This window comes from Oppia nitens, unplaced genomic scaffold, assembly GCF_028296485.1.
Source record: "Oppia nitens isolate AA-2021 unplaced genomic scaffold, nextdenovo-longstitch-racon4-pilon3 scaffold31_pilon_pilon_pilon, whole genome shotgun sequence".
In the NCBI taxonomy this organism is placed as follows: Eukaryota; Metazoa; Arthropoda; class Arachnida; order Sarcoptiformes; family Oppiidae; genus Oppia; species Oppia nitens.
The window spans coordinates 923689-941410 of record NW_026533212.1 but is presented as its reverse complement, the minus strand read 5'-3'; the positions used below and the strand labels follow the sequence as shown (position 1 = coordinate 941410).

General features: G+C 24.7%; 4 protein-coding genes, 1 non-coding gene and 1 pseudogene across 5 annotated transcripts; 5 read left to right on the top strand and 1 right to left on the bottom strand.

The window, feature by feature from the left end:
• The first annotated feature begins 318 nt into the window (after nucleotides 1-318).
• LOC128956616 (astacin-like metalloprotease toxin 4) lies at nucleotides 319-1854 on the top strand. Its single transcript, XM_054302334.1, has 4 exons — nucleotides 319-351; nucleotides 434-610; nucleotides 859-973; nucleotides 1452-1854. The coding sequence occupies exons 2-4, from the start codon at nucleotides 499-501 to the stop codon at nucleotides 1852-1854; spliced, it is 630 nt and encodes a 209-aa protein (XP_054158309.1). The 5' UTR covers nucleotides 319-351; nucleotides 434-498.
• Nucleotides 1855-2075: 221 nt separating this feature from the next.
• Nucleotides 2076-2147, top strand: Trnaq-uug (transfer RNA glutamine (anticodon UUG)). Its single transcript has one exon. It is a non-coding gene; the product is annotated as a tRNA-Gln (tRNA).
• A 1157-nt stretch (nucleotides 2148-3304) lies between these two features.
• LOC128956639 (zinc finger matrin-type protein 5-like) lies at nucleotides 3305-4077 on the top strand. Its single transcript, XM_054302358.1, has one exon. It carries the CDS (start codon nucleotides 3429-3431, stop codon nucleotides 3873-3875), a length of 447 nt encoding a protein of 148 aa, XP_054158333.1. The 5' UTR covers nucleotides 3305-3428; the 3' UTR covers nucleotides 3876-4077.
• Nucleotides 3875-7961, top strand: LOC128956615 (RCC1 and BTB domain-containing protein 2-like; annotated as a pseudogene).
• A 5246-nt stretch (nucleotides 7962-13207) lies between these two features.
• LOC128956614 (uncharacterized) lies at nucleotides 13208-14730 on the top strand. Its single transcript, XM_054302333.1, has 2 exons — nucleotides 13208-13593; nucleotides 13724-14730. The coding sequence occupies exons 1-2, from the start codon at nucleotides 13209-13211 to the stop codon at nucleotides 14728-14730; spliced, it is 1392 nt and encodes a 463-aa protein (XP_054158308.1). The 5' UTR covers nucleotide 13208.
• A 382-nt stretch (nucleotides 14731-15112) lies between these two features.
• LOC128956613 (elongation of very long chain fatty acids protein AAEL008004-like) lies at nucleotides 15113-15958 on the bottom strand. Its single transcript, XM_054302331.1, has one exon. The coding sequence runs from the start codon at nucleotides 15956-15958 to the stop codon at nucleotides 15113-15115; it is 846 nt and encodes a 281-aa protein (XP_054158306.1).
• Between the last annotated feature and the right edge of the window lie 1764 nt (nucleotides 15959-17722).

The window sequence follows — 17722 nt, the reverse complement described above, 5'->3', positions numbered from 1 at the left end:
TTATTTATTTACATTTGTTATAAATGAGTTAAACAATAATATTAAAATAAAAATCTTATCTATTATTAGTTATTTAACAGAATATTATTATATATTTATTATTTTTTATCTATTGTTTCCAAAGCAATAGTTATTATAACTTTCATATGAAATACTAATACATTGACTAAAAAAACAAAATGACACTGATAATATTTGAAATATTAGAAAAAAATACTATTACTTTACTGACAATAAATGTTTACATCAAAAAAATGAAATTATTATTAAATATTAGTTACAATAAAATAATATATAAAATATTATATTTACTAATATTTTTGAATTCATTAACAGTAGAATGCTTTCCAAGTAATTATTAAAAAAAATTCATTTAATAATTATAAATTTATAATTAAATTAAAATTAATATTTATTTATTTTTTTTAAAAAGTAAACAATACAGATATACCATTGGAAATACGTGTACTCCAGCACCGGGATCTATTTGGTGGCGATATGGCCGGCATTAAACAATTATTGAATAAAAATTCAATATTTAATGCCATAACAAATGTAGATCATTTATGGTCAATGGGTATCATACCGTTTGTTATCGATAAAGATCTAGGTAATTTATATTTTTTAAAAAAAAAGTTATTTATTATAAAATATTTAATATATTCATAATCTAATATTGGAATAGATTTATGTATAATAGATTAATACAATTAAATTTTTAAACTTTATATATTATTGTTTTATATATATATAAATAAATAGAGTTTTTTTAATTTAATTAAAATAATTGAATAATAATTATAGCATATTTAGTTAATTATTTTTTATATTAAAAATTTTACTTTTACTACATAATAGAGGATAAACGTAATCTAATTGTCGATGCTATGGATCAATACCATCAATACACTTGTATTAGGTTTGTCGAGCGTACCAATCAATATGACTATATATATTTGGCAAAAATGAGCGGGTATATAATTATTTTTTTTTGAAATAAACTTATTATTTATTAATTGTTATTAAATTAGTATTTTTTTAATTTATCAAAAAATTTATTATTTAATTAATATGTTTTGATATGAATTAACATGGTATTATTTTKTTATTAATAGTTAAGGTTTCAAATGTRATATAATATAATTTTTTAATATATTATATAACGGTTTAGTTAGAGGAAGAATATTAATTATATAAAAATTTTTTTTASTAATCATTACATTTTACTCTAACAACAAACAAATAGAGGAAATTGTAATCATTATTAAAAATTTTTATAATTTTCAAAAGTTTTTTATGATTTTTGTAAATACACTAAATTCTATTAATTTAACAAAAATTATTTTATACTATTAATTTATATAATATTAATACAAACTACAAAAATCAAACAAACATTAAACTATAAAATTGTTTTAATATTTCTCATATATATATATATATATTGATAGTTGCTATTCATATGTGGGTCGGGTTGGGGGCAAACAACTGGTCTCATTGAGCAACGGCTGCCATAATATTGCCACAATTGTCCACGAGTTGGGTCACGCCATCGGKTTTTATCACGAACATCAGCGCACTGACCGCAATMAATTYATAGACATTTACCCGGATAACGTAATGGACGGTTATATGGATCAGTTCAATATGTTGGACAATAGTAGACTACTGGTACCGTTTGATTTCTATTCGGTTATGCTGTACGGACCGTTAACATTCAGTAAGGATGGCCGATCCGAGACTATGTTACCCAATGCCMGGCACCGGGATCATTATAAAATGATTGAAGTTTTCCAAAAATACGGGTTAAGTGAGACAGATATCCAGGCCATCAAACATTTATATCAGTGTTAATAATAAATACAGTAATTATTATTAATAATTAATAGAATAATTAGATATTTATAAAAATAAATTACACTTTAAATATTTATATTTAATAATTTCCATATATTATTTGATAAGTAATTATTTGAATGTTTTTTTTTTTGAAGATAATTATAATTATTCATAGTAATCAAAAATAAAATTTAAAAAATTGCAATTTATGTTTTTAATTGATATAATTATCCATCGGTTCCATGGTGTAATGGTTAGCACTCTGGACTTTGAATCCAGCGATCCGAGTTCAAATCTCGGTGGGACCTAACAATTTCTTTTGCAAATTCWAAAATTAAAATTAGATTTTAAATGTRWRCATCCTAAAATGTTATTTTACTAAATTAAAACTAATATAAATTATTTAATATATATATATATATATAGAAATTAAAATATATTATATTTATTTTGATTGAAAAACAAAAACTATTTTTAAAWAAATCTCGAGGTTCTCTACCGAGAGTCGAACTCGGATTACTTGGATTYAAAGTCCAGAGTCYTATRAAATTACACAATGAAATCAATATTTTATTTTACTTATATTTTTATTTGTTTTTTAAWTGATTTTGTGAAAGATTACAATACAGTATATATATATATATATATATATATATATAATGTCATTAAAAATAGTTTACTAAATCATATTTCACTAAAAAAAAATTTCCTGATTTCTATACAAAATAAAATTGTTTRGAAAATTATGGGAAACTTTTCATCAAAAAKTTTTCAAATTATTCATACAATCATTTGTCAAGTATATAACAAATATTTTTGTATAATGTCATCAATTATTTTATCCAATGTTTAAATCTTTAACACATTTTTTTATGATAACAATGTCATATACTTTATATATATATMTACASATACACTACCGTAAGTTTTTATTTTTGTGCAAAATTGCATTAATTTAAAATATCACATGTTTTATCTTTTATGTTTTATCACGGGTAATTTATTTTTAAAATTTAATTTTTTAAAAAAAGTCAACTTTCATAAATCTAATAAAATWAAAAAAAATTATTATAGTTAATCATTATATATATTTTTTTCAAATAAATAATTATAATAATAAAAGTTAAATATTATTTTTTTTTATTGGAATAATATTCAACTATAAAACAAAACAAAAATAAAAGTTTCAACTAATATATTAAAAGTTAAAAAAATATTAAATACACAAAATATAGTAATTAATTAATTAATTGAGATATTGAATGATTATTACCCAAAAAAAATCATTATTACATTAGTATTAGTATTTCAATAATAATTATTATAATATAGTTTAAAACTAATTGTGTAAATAAAAAGTTTTGAAATAAAAAATATATATTATATTTATTTGGACGTAATGTTTGTATTRCTRTTTAATAATAATAACAATAATACTAAATATACTGTAATATTAACCATATGTTTGGATCAATAAAAACAATAGAAAATACAAAAAACAATTATCACAACACTTATAATCACATCATTGTKTGGACACTTGCGTTAGGTTATAGGTGTCTACCGATARCCACAAACMCCGATATAAAATGGTTGGCCAATACAAGTGTGACTATTGTTTGCGATCGTTCAAAGATTTACCGCAAAACCGACGCAAACACAGGCAAAGTGCCGAACACGAGTTGGCCCGAAGCGAATGGTGGCGACTTCGGAGGCCAGCCATCGATCGGCTWAGGGATGAAYTAATGAATAAACAGCCATTTTGTCAACACTATCACCGRCAYCAGTGTTGCCGATTTGGCGACCGCTGTCGATATAGTCATCTRACATACGAAACACTTCAACAATTGAAACAACAGGCCATAGATGACCAAATGCAGGCCATTATCATCAACAACAACAACACAATTGGTGGTCAATCGGTAGACAAACAGCAGATGACGACAGCACAACAGCTGCGGCGGATGATTGGGTACTACGGATTGGTCACAACAATACGGTTATTTCATGCCGTGTCATCACTGGACAGACATTGATGGACACAAAACGTAGGCTATTATCGGTACGACAGACTCCCGAAGCGCTTCTACCCGTATCCCTATTGCCGGCCACTGTCGACGAGTTTCGGCAATTGTCTTATTGTGATTGGGGTTAGAGGTTAGACATTACCGTTGATCTGCTATTTGTTTGTCTAACACACACACCGATACTAACCGGTAGATCCGATATCATATGATATGATTTGATAATTAATGCCGAAATCAGTGGTCAATTATCTCAATTAATACTAACTTTTTATATCATATATACTGTATATATATATATAGACTTTGATGTTAATTATTATCACATAAAAGACATTATCATCACTAATACTGTAGATAATWGTAATCAATAATTAAAATAAYAAAAAAAATAATAAATATCTGGCATATGATTGATGTCTATATTTTTAGATATCTGCCAACCCTTTACTGTATACTTAAAAACAATTTTTAAGTTTAAACAAAATTTAAAGTATTTATAAACAAGTTTTCTTTGTAAATACATWWTWTTAAAATTAATATAAATAATTAATAAATAAATWTAAAGATAATAAAACTATAGGTTATATACTGTACATATATACTGTATATATAATTACCGATACTTTAAAACAAAAATAATAAATTATTGTTATTGTAATATAAAATTATTTGCATAAAATATTTTTTGAATAAATGCTCCATAAATTATTTTTTATCRTTTAKTTTAAAGTTTATAACTATTTGTAAATAATTTATTATTAATAAATGCTAGAATAAATAACTGAAATTAAAAAAAAATTGATTATTCAGCAAGATAATATACATAAAATAATTATTATTATGAAAATAAATTGTTTAAATATTTAACTGTCAAAAAAATCAAACTACTATACAATGAATTCAGTTTCAGAGTACAGAATAAACAATATATGACAATAAAAATACAAAAAATAAATAAATAATTTTTAGTAACACTTTATTTTAGCAATAGATTATTAAACATTGCACTTGAATATAATAGTACTATTAAATACAATACAACATTTTTATAGTATATATATATATTATAGGATTATATATAAATATTTTGATTTAATGCCAAACATTTTCATACACTGTGTCTCCTTTAATGTGTTTGCAAGAGAGAGAGAGAGAGAGAGAGAGAGAGAGAGAGAGAGAGAGAGAGAGAGAGAGAGAGAGAGAGAGAGAGAGAGAGATTTAATATTGAAAACTATGTGTTTGTAAAAAGATTTTGTCTTTGAAATTGACTTTAAAATAAAAACTATGTTAATGTTATTAGTAGTGACTAAATAAAACAGTGGATTATATATRTATACTGTATAGTACTGTACTATAATAGTATTAACGTATAATTATTTATAAATAATTTTTTGTTATTTATTTATAATTGAAATCTGTATTTAAAATATCTAAAAATTTTTTGGCTTCAAGTTTTATGTGATAAAGTTTTTTATTATTTGACGTTAGAGTATAGTTAGAGTAGAGATGAGAAAATGTTTATTAATAAAATGTTTTTTACATTTTATATTATATTATAATTAGTTAGTTAGTAGTCATACAATATGATATTATTTACTATCAATAGTATTAATAGTATTAATAGTGAAACTAATTTTGGTGATCAACTTTTTTTGTTTGATTGTTGTATAAAAATAAATGATTTGGTTTACACTGATATACTATTTGAAACATTGATTGTAGTTTTTGGTAAATTAATAGTATATAAAAAATAATTATCTTTAATATAAATTATTATATATAATATATTATAATATATAAATAAAATATTAATTAAAAAAAAGTTATCTAATACTTTAAATAATAATAAKAMTAGTTTTTATTATAAAAATTTTTGTGTGGTTTATATAATTATCAAGTATTAACAAAAATTATTATTATATATGTATATATTAAGTTATTAATAAAATTAATTTCTATATAAATAGAGTTAGTTTTTAAAAATTAAAAATTGACAATTTTTGAACATAAAAAATTGTTTATTAATAAAAAWATTATTWTTTTAAAATTAATCAAATTTTTATATTAATYAAATTGTCAAAAATAAAATTTTTAAAAACTACTATATATGATATAAATAATAATATWATTATTAAATGATAACTTTTATCTAATATTTCACTAATAATAATATTATTAATTTTTTCAATTAATTTTTCTCAAGTGTTTCTCTCAATTTTATATTTGGTTTTCAATAATTAYAACAACAATAGTAACAATAGTAAAGTCTATACAAAGATGAAGTGTCTGTTTTGTTTGTCRCCGACAACTACGACAACAACCTGTGGACCTAAACGTAAAAAATCTTCGGCAACAACAAAAAACACCGACAGTKATAGCAGCGGAGGACAGTATTGTCGGAAACTATAAGTGCTTAAGAAAACTGAGGCCAGAGTTTATCAAATCAATCAAATCRTTCAGTGTATTCAACAGATACGGTACCGATGTATTCATTGTGACCATCGATGACCGAGTATTAGCTTTGGGCGAGAATTCAAACGGTTGTCTCGGTTTGGGTACCAAYAGACCCATTGGCCGAACCGACACCCGTACCGGAATTGTGCGGCAAAAGAGTAGTCAGATTTGCGTTCGGCTATCGACAYGTTATTGTATTGACCAAAAGTGGTCAACTATTTAGTTTCGGTTACAACGAATTCGGACAACTGGCCAATCGGACGACAATTGATTGTTATGTACCCAAACTTATACTGATTARCGAACTGACGAGACATACGATTGTCGATATCAGTTGCGGAGCATTTCATTCAATGGCCTTAACTAAGACTGGACTCGTCTATGTCTGGGGTATGTCATGTCATGTATGATAATAATAATATTATTATTATTATTAATTAATTAATTAACTAATATTAATAATTATAACTTTAACTATACATAAATGTATTTATTATAGATAGTTATATAAAAAAAGGATTATTAGTGTTATTAATTATTATTACCGATAGTAACTATTAATTATTATAAGTTTACTTAAAAACATTTAAATTTTAAAAATATTAATTTTTTTATAAAAAATTATTTTTATCAARATAATTCTATTAGAATTTTTTTTGTCTCATAAAAATTTAATTTTTTTTTATTTTACTAAAATATATCTAAAATAATTTTATGATTATTATGTTAGATATTTTTTGAAAGTTTWRACTTTTTTTTAGTATATAGTATGTAAWAAAATACTTTTTTTWTKTKATTTAATTTTATATATATTTATAGAAATTTTATATTTTATAATCAAATTTATTATAAGTTTTATTATAAGTTTTATTATTATATGTTTTATTATATGTTTTATTATATGTTTTATTATATGTTTTATTATAAGTTTTATTATAATATTATTATTTACTATTATATGTATAAAAGGTTTTAATTTTTGGGGCCAATTGGGTAACGGAAATAACTGCAATCAATTGATTCCGATTCTATTGCGGGCATTGAGTCGGGAAGTAATTGTGGCCATCGATTGCGGCCATCATCAATCGGTAGCAYTGGCCAAATCTGGCCAAGCCTATAGCTGGGGTCAYAACGCTTTTGGACAGTTAGGTATCGGCAGTTCAGATAACTTTCGAAACATTCCGACCAGAATTCGGTTGACTGGTGAGGACGTAATGATTAGGAAAATAGTTTGCGGACAAAATCACGTACTGGTGCTGACAATTGATGGCCAGTTGTATGCGTTCGGGTGTAACTATTTCGGTCAAATTGGTAACGATAGCAAACAGGATCAGTTATCGCCTGTACCTATCGGTAACCAGTCGCTCAAATTTGTAGACATTGGGACCGATCTCTACAGTAATACGTCGACCGCACTGACCGCTAGGGGCCGAACTTATGTATGGGGCAAATGTGCCGACGACCAGATTCTGGCACCGATTGTAACACCAATTAAGACATTGGCCGAACTGTTTAGCCGATATAATTATGTTACGTACGAACCGATTGTTTTGAACCGCAAACGATCGGTAGCCGACAAAGTGGTCAGTTTTGTTAACGGTGTTAGAAAACGATTGGATTTTAATTGATAATTATATTAATACTGATATTATTATTATTACTTGGATTTAATTAAAATTTAATGATTTTTATTTAAATAAAAACAATAGTAATAATAATAGAGAGGGACACAAATAAAAAAAAAACAAATAGACTGTAATTATTTTATTAACTTATCTAGTCTAGAATTTTTGCCATGTTAAAAAATAAAGTAAAATTAACTAGGTGATATACAAATATCAATATATATAGTAGATTACATTTATTTATTTTTTTGTTTTAATATTTTTAAAATCTAAACCAATATAACCGAACCGTAAAAATAAAAGATTTTTTTCTGTAGGCTTTCTTTAAATATATAATTTAATTATTTATTAAGATTTTTAAGTTTTAGTTATTTATTATATTAATAGTAGTTGTTATTATTAGATATTTAAATATTTTTAGATATTAATATTCAGATTAATTTTAATTTCATTTTTTTTCATTTTATTTAATCATTTATCGCAAAAATACAATACAAACATTAAAATTATAATAATATCAATAATACGATAAACATAATAATTTTATTAAAATAGTTTGTTTGTTTGATGATTTAAATAATTTATTTTATTTAAAAAAAAATTATAGCAATAATTATTGTATTACATGATTGAAATATCAAATATTTAAATGTAACACAAAATTATAAATAATATATATATATATATTCATAACTATATTATTAATCACAAAACTATATATATATTGTCAAATATAGAGTAGAATAGAGTTTAATAATAATTATAATATATATTAGAAAATTATCAAACATTATCATTACGCGGTGTACAGTATATTATTAAATAAAAATAAAATTATTTATTTAATTGTTTGTGTGCTAAAAAACAAACTTAAAATTTATTTAGTTTTATAGATTTAATTTTTATTTTTTTTTAAAAAAAAAGTTAATCATCTTTTAATACAAAAATACTGTCTTTATTACGATTATCGGCAAATACCTCGATGTTTGACGAGCCGTCGCCATCATCAGTATCTTTGGCCTCAATCATACCTCGCCGTTGACCACCGATACTACCGGTGGCCACCATCGGACCAACAACAGCACTGTTAGCTGTTGTTGGCGGCAATACTTTTGGCTTCACCTCAACTACTGATGCTTCTTCTCCTTGAATATTGCGAAACAATTGTTTAATTTCGTCTAATCTTTTAGTTGATAGAAATTTTAGATTTTTATAATCATTTTTATCATCTGAAATAAAATTTAAAAAATAAAACAAACAAATAATTTCAATAATCTCTGATTGATAACTAACATATAAATTTCGGAAAATAATTAATTATATAAATAATATTTTAATTTTTATTTATGAAATTTTAAAAAAATAAAATAAAAACATTTTTCATACTTTCCAACCATGAGCTCTCATTTTCTGTTAAATTAGTTATGTTCTCACAATTAATTTTAGTAAATATTACAATTGATAATAAAAAATTAAGCAAAATTATAATTTTTATATTGTAATACATAATTTTTAATTTTTTTTTTTAATAATAGACAGTTTAAACTATTTATTGGATTTAATTTTTTTTATTTAAGAAAATATACTATATATACTGTATATATATATATTTCTTTATAATTAAATCTAATCAGACATATTTGTAATTTAATATCAATTAATAATAATAATTAATAAATACTTAGTAAACAAACTACATAAATTACATTTTAAAATAAAAAAAATATCAATAACATAATCATCAATAAATTAGTAATTACAATAAAAATTTAAAATGATAACACAAAAAAATGCTAATTAATTTACAATATATGATTTAATAGTAGTATTTAATAGTTTTATTATTTATATCAGATATGATAATTTGTAAATTTTTTTTAAAAAAACAATTTAAAATATTTTAATTTTGATTGAGACTTATAGTAGTAGTAGTAGTAGTAGTAGTAGTAGTTATAGTGATAGTCTATGAATAGGTATATCCTTATGGCTATGTCTATGATGACTATTAGCCCGTTTGTGCCAATTAGTCCAGAATTGTTTATTGTCTTTAGTTTTTCGGAACCAATTCTTCATACTTTCCATCTTTCTATTAGACAACTCTTGGATTTCATTATTCTCCTTATCAGACATTTCTTCATCGGTCAGTGTCGTTGTCATCATTGTCGTCGTCGTCGATATCGGAGCCGATGTTGTTGTTGTTGTTATTGTGGCCGTCACTCTAGTGGTCACATCAGTGGTTGTTGTTGTTGTTGATGATGTAGTTGTAGTTGTTGTCAAACTATTAACTAAATTAACTAATTGTTGTCTATTATGTATCATTTGTTTAATTAGTTTCRTATTCATCTTAGTTTTATTAAACAAYTSTCTAATACTAACGAGTCGACTATTGGCCAAYGATTTAATAGTATTATCTTCAATATAATTAATTAATTGATTCAWAYTGTTATCTTGAGTACTATTTGTTGRTGTATTTKCATCAGCGACTTGTTGTTGTTGWTGTTGTTGTGGTTCAATAATTTTATTATATATACTTGATTTTGATAATAAACTATTTATYATTTTATCAATACTACTATTACTACTACTACTACTACTATCGAAATAATTATCATTTAGTTGTTTAGTATCGACATTAAGTGTATTGGGCAGTGACTGTGCCCTATCGACTACACCTTGGATCAGCTTATTTAGATCGACCAGTCTATCGGTGCCCGTAAAGTTGGTATCGATTGACGGATTAACTAATTGATTGATATTAACTTCAATGGCTTCATTGGTATTGAATATATTATTATTAGTATTATTATTATCGACATTTAACTTTTGATTTTTATCTAACATTTAAATAACAAACAAATAAATAATCTTATTAATACTTAATAATATGTTTGAATATTATTTATTTATATATATCAATATATTCAATTTAATTTTTAAAAATTCAATAATTTGTTATTTTTAAAAAAATTTAATCATAAAACATTCAATTAACTTAATTATTACTACCATGGACAATTTTTGTTAGTAATTATAATAATAAATAAATAATTGTACAACAATAACTAAAAAAAACAATAATATAMATCAACTATAATTAAAATTATYTATTAGTAGTWGATAATACYTGTACTGTATATTATTATTATTATTATTATTATTATTAGAAAAAAATCTCAAATACATGTCCCCATAGACTACCGGTGCACACAMAAAAAATATTGTGCGATATTATCAGGTAGTCATATGAGAGAGAGWGAGAGAGAGAGAGAGAGAGAGAGAGAGAGAGAGAGAGAGAGAGAGAGAGAGATTGATTTATATCCCCCGTTTTTACAATGATTGCACTTATGATATAAATACTCGGTTGACAATATTATCTGGTTTCCCAACAAACTTAGGGGCCCAAACGTGAATATCGTACTCGAAAGCCGACAACTTAGCCTTTCGGCCACCGAGGCCCCATAGAGAGAGAGAGAGAGAGAGAGAGAGAGAGAGACTTATGATTTAAATACCCGGTTGACAATGCAAATCTATACATACCATTATCATYACAATCKGCTAAGACATTGTCCAATATGTTTGTTGAAATAAYTGGTAAGYTGTCGATCAYTGAATAGACTGATGACCGATCATCCGWTGRTGACATTAGCTTCTGRTGGCCATTAGTTTTATGTTGTTGTCCGKCAGTTCCGGTAKTAGTAGTTKTTGTTKWYGTCTTATATATATTTCCATCCCGTTGTTGTTGTTGATGTTGATGTTGATGTTGGTGTTGGTGTTGGTGTTGTTGTTGGTAGTGGTGTTGTTGTTGTTGGTATTGGTATTGTTGTTGGTATTGATGTTGGTTTTGGTATTGATGTTGGTGTTGGTATTGGTATAGTTGTTGTTGTTGTTGTTGGTGTTGGTGTTGGTGTTGGTGTTGGTGTTGTCTATCTTGTCGTCCAAKTAATGGTAGATTAAAGTCCAATAGATTTAAAACATTGTCTTCTATTAGYGATTCAAKTAATTGRCAATTGATTTCATTGACTGATGATTGAGTTATARTAAAAGTTATTATAATTATTATAATATTACTAATATAATCAAATGACATTATATTTATTCAATTAATAATAGTTTTTTATAAAAATAATTTTTATTGTAAAATATATATCATTKATAAACCATTTWWTTATATATATAAAAATTTTATTWAMAAATGTAATATATTTTTAATAAAATAATAWTATTWWTTATTATTATTAAGTAATATTTKATTTAATTAATTTTTAAAAATACTAAYWGATCTGTAAATAACGTTAATAAAGAAAATTATTTTTTTATTACATAATGATTATTATTAATAAGTTTATAATATWTATATATATATATATAATTATTTTTAAAAATTGTTTATTCAATATACTTATGMTTAAATGTATTAATTATTAAATAAATAATAATGGATTTTATATAAGATAATAAATTTAAATTAACAATTTTTATATACACTTATATATACCATATATAKATATATAACTATTACAATAGTAACAGTATTAATCATATTAATTAATCTTAAAAATAAATATTGTTTATTAAAAGTTTATTATTTTTATATACATATTTATGTTARGSATTTAAATTAATTAAATTGAGTTTTATATATATATATGTAAATGGGTAACCTTGATCAAACATATAAAAATARTWTAGTTTAAATAAAATTAAGTTAAATATAATCAAACAAAATWATTTTTGTCACACTATTATTAATAATACAGTACACTATCAGTGAAATAATCTACAAAAATATCCATAAGCTTTAAACTTGATATATATATATATATATMTATCACTATAGGTGAAAAAAATAGTCAAAAATAACATTTTTGGTCACATAAGTCAATTAGTAATTAAGTTATTAATTATATATATATATTATTATTATAGTTGAGTCCCTAAAAAAATACTGAATAATATGTTAAAAATTTATTATATTTTATAATATTATARTTATTSTCAATTTTGATACTAAAATTATTGTCATATTTYGGGGAAAAACAAAAAAAAATGATTTCAAACTCATATCATATAATAGTAATCAGTTTTTTTTTTGATAATCAGTTTTAAAAAATAAAATAAATATTGAGTTGATATAAATAAATTTTTTTTTTTAAATTATAATAAGATTAAACATAATTATTATTAATATTTTCTATTATTATTATTATTATTATCTTAATTTGGATAATAATAKATATTTTTGTGTCAAAAAATAAAACACAATATGAGTGGTAGTAATAGATACAAGAGATTYAAGAAAAACGATACCACAGTGTCATCGATGACRACAACAACAACAACACCGGCTATAGTAGTAGACAATAGCTRTAGTAGTCATCATTACAATGAYTWCTGGTCTAACAAAAAGGAGTAYAATATGATTGTCAAGAAATTGTATTTAGGAAGCGATTTACCSGTCAAAGACAAGAGGCTAATGGATGTCCTCGATATCGGTCTGATAATAACCATTGGCGAAGAACCGRTTGCCGATAAYAAACGTTTCAATGGTATTAACTATGTCTATGTAGAGGCCGGCGATTTTCCCGATCAGGAYCTGCTGTCGATGTTTGACTATTGYTTCARACATATTACGAAAGCCCATAAAAATGGTTAGTATTTGGATATTAATGGCTAAACATTTAATATGATTATTAAGTGGTTAACCATTATATATATGATTATTGAAACAACAATTAAGACTTTTTTATATTTAATTTGTTCTCAAAAAAMAAAAATCAGACGCTTCAGTGTATGTCCACTGTCGAGGAGGTGTCTCCCGAAGTGCGACAATAGTCATAGCATTTCTTATGCAAAAACATCGACTGACTTATTCGGAGGCCAGAAGACGGGTGGAGAAGAAGCGTAAAATCTTTCCCAACGATGGCTTTGTTCAGCAGCTGTTGCTATTCGAGCGAATGAAGTTTACCATCGATGGCTATTGTCGAGAATATCGTGAATTTTTGCTGAAGACATTGACGTATAAGCTGAGATGTATGGGTGCGCCATCGCCACCATCATCATCGGCGTCGTCGGGCGTCAATATACTGGAAACAACCAATGAGTTGATTAAGTGGAAACAGGAGACTGTCCTTCACGAAGCCAATTGTGTTCACAATTATTTCGATAAGATATCATCGGCCGAACGGCTKACCGAAGAGTTGYTATCGCCGCCACCGCCGCCAACACCGCAGCCGCTGACGCTGTTAAACAACAAATCATTGCTGAAGACCGACAACACGGACACAAACACCGACAACAACAACAACAATAAGAATAGCAGCAGAAGTAGAGGATTAAAATTTCATTGTATACTCTGTGGCTTTGAATTGTTTAGTGARCTTAACATTATTGGCGGYCGAGGAGGAGGAGGAGGGGGTAGTGGTGATGTTGATGGCAGTGGACTTAGTGATGGTCATCATAGTTATGATAGTGATCTACTCGATAGTGATAATCATAGTCATCATCAGCAGCAGCATTGTCGCACTAGTGGTAATGGTGGCGATGGTAGTGATAATACCAGTGTTTGTTGTGGTAAACTATTTATTGAACCACTGGAAACCTATTGGACACAAACAACCAGTCGCGATATGCGTGCCGGACATCTAATGTGTCCCAATTGTGATACCAGTTTCGGTGATTATAATTGGCTACTGTTTAGCTGCGATGTCAACGATTGTCTACAYAATCAATACAAAGAGTGTTTGGCTTTGAAAGTCAGATCCGATAGAGTTTATTGTCAATTATAGAAATTTATATATATATATATATATATGTAAAAAATTTTTTTGTTGTTTTTATGTAATTGAATTTAGTTATCTAATTATACATAACATATAAAAAAATATTTCAGTTAACATTTTCAAATATTTGATATAAAAAAACTATACATTAAAATTATATACTTTATAAAACTTATACATACATACATACATGACATGTAAATTATTTTGTAATACATTATTGTAAAATATCCATGAATTTTTCTATTAMTTTATTAGMGATACTCAACGACAACGAAAAATAATTAATTGTATAGTTTTATAAAAAWACAGTAATTTGTTTTAAATCAATATTATTAACTAACAAATAAAAAAAACACAAACAAATTAAAACAAACAAACAAAAAAATCAATCATTTTTGTTATTACTMTCAGTTAATAATTTTTGTTTTCTAGAAATATTGTATGAATTTTGATAGAAATCATAGAATAGATAGAAGAAAAATACGGGTTGTGTTAGGCCAAACCAGAACCAAAATACAGGATAACCAGATTGAAGGAACACCATTACAGTGCCGTATAGCATACCGAAAGCAAACTGTGCCAATTGTAGCTGAGTTATATAACGTTTCCACCATAAATAGGGTCGCCAGTGGGGACCCAGTGTCGAYAGGGCATAGTACGAGTACATTATGATATGTATGAATGAATTGATTAGGACGAATAGGCCGGTAGCKGGCATCAGGGCATTGTGTTTGAGGAATAGCCAACCAAATACTGGTACTATRGTATGATGGTATAGATGAAGRAASGATATGTGMGMAGATTTTTTACGCAAAACAAATAGTATAGTATCGAATAGATCCAAAAATTTCGACATCCAATACCACCAGCCCATCGACAGTTCCCACATTGTCTCGTCCGTTGTGTCCGATCGATCCGGGTATCGGGTATCGAGAAAACGGCGCCCGTAGTCACAGTTTCGGACRACCAGTTGAAAAAAGTAGCCATTTATTATGACCATTACTATGTTGTATAAGCGCATAATTGTTGTCAATTGAAAAGGCGGTCGATTTTTCATTAGGTTAGGTCCCACWGATCGGACAAACCATACATAAGCGGACATAATCAGGGCTATGGTTATCGGATGAACATCGACTAGAAAATAGTCTTTAGTTCGSSGATCCTGACAGTCGATCCAGTATTGATAGCCCACATACTTGATGGCCGAGTAGGTTGAGCTCAGGTAAGACATTTYGTWGYTRTTGTTGTTGTTGTTGTTGAAGATTTTCTCTTAATAMAAAAAATTAAATAAAAAATTTACTTYAATTATTACACTATTWTTTTTAAATATACAAAATGATATTATATATATATAAGTTATTATATTAAAAAATTATTGACAAAAAAACAATATAAWACTATATAAAAAATTATTATAATTTTCTACTAAAAACTTATATATAAATATATTAGTRATAATACATTTTTTTATAAAAAATATTTACAATTTAGTGGTTAAAACTTTTTTTCAATATAAAAAACAAATATTTAAATACTGTATTTTATATTTTAACTTATTTATAACTAATATGAAATAAATTTTTTAAAATTAATATTTAGAGTATAGATATTGATTAAYATATACATAAAAAAATAATTTAACTAACAAATTGATTTTTATTTACCAAATTTCAATATCAATAACAACAAAAATTTTATTAATTTTKAAATTTAATAAATATATAGTTAATAATTTTCTATTTAATTTAATTTATTTTTTTGACACAATGTTAACACACAAAAAACACATATAAAACTTAATAWCAAAAGCTTATGTAATATTATTTTATAATAAATGTTTAAACAATAAAAAATATATTATATATATATATAAATATATGAAAAATAAATTTATGTGTCTGTCAAATGTCAAGTTTATAAGTATTATTATTAYTATTACTATTAATTTTATTATTATTATTATTATTACCGTAGATCACGATATTGACTTTTACTGTATTATAATATACAATATAATATCTATTTTATTGTTAGTGTTAAATACATGTATACTTTATATAAATAATAATAATAATAATATTCTGGTTTATTAGCAAAAAACCAGTTAAGAAATTTGTATTAAATCTATATCTATAGCAATAAATTAAAATATAAGTTAAAATATACTGACAGAAACTATTAGTTAGTTATTTTCCGAGAAATAATTCAATCAAAAAMGTTATACTAAAACAAATAATTAAAAAATGTATTTATAAAAAGTAATAAAAAAAAAATTGGTTAATATTATTAATTAATTATTTTTTTTTTATAAATTACAATAATAAAGCACGCACCCAAACAATTAAATAGACAATAATTATAATTAGTTAATTATTAAACATGCTAATTATTATTCAATTAATTAGATTTATTTTTGAAAAAAATAATTTATTTCAATCTAATTTTGACAATAAAACTTATTGTAATAATTTAGATGAATAGATCACTTAATTATTATTTTTTTATTTATTTTCTAATTACTGAATACTAATTTTTTTTGTAGTAATATAACTAATACTGTAACTAATATTTAATTGTATTTCTAATATATATATATATTGAATATATATTGAATATATAAAYTAATGGTTGAACCGACGGTACTGTTGGTTACGGCTGAAAGTCGTTACGATGAAAGCAATAATACGATAACTATTTTGGTATTTATCGGACTAATTGTACTAATAATCGGTGTCTTTATTATTGTCTTTTGGATCAATTTCTGTTGGTTTGGTCGACAAAAACGTACGAAAACAGGAAGTCTATCCGTCGATCACCAGAAGCTGTTCAATAAACAGGTGCCGCAAAAGACTACTACACTGACAGATATAAAATCAATCAAAGTAGAGGACAGTTAGTTAGTTAATAGTTAGTCAGACATAACAAACCTATATAACAAACAATGAAATTAATTAAATATCTAATTATATATAAATATAATTATTATTTCAACTAA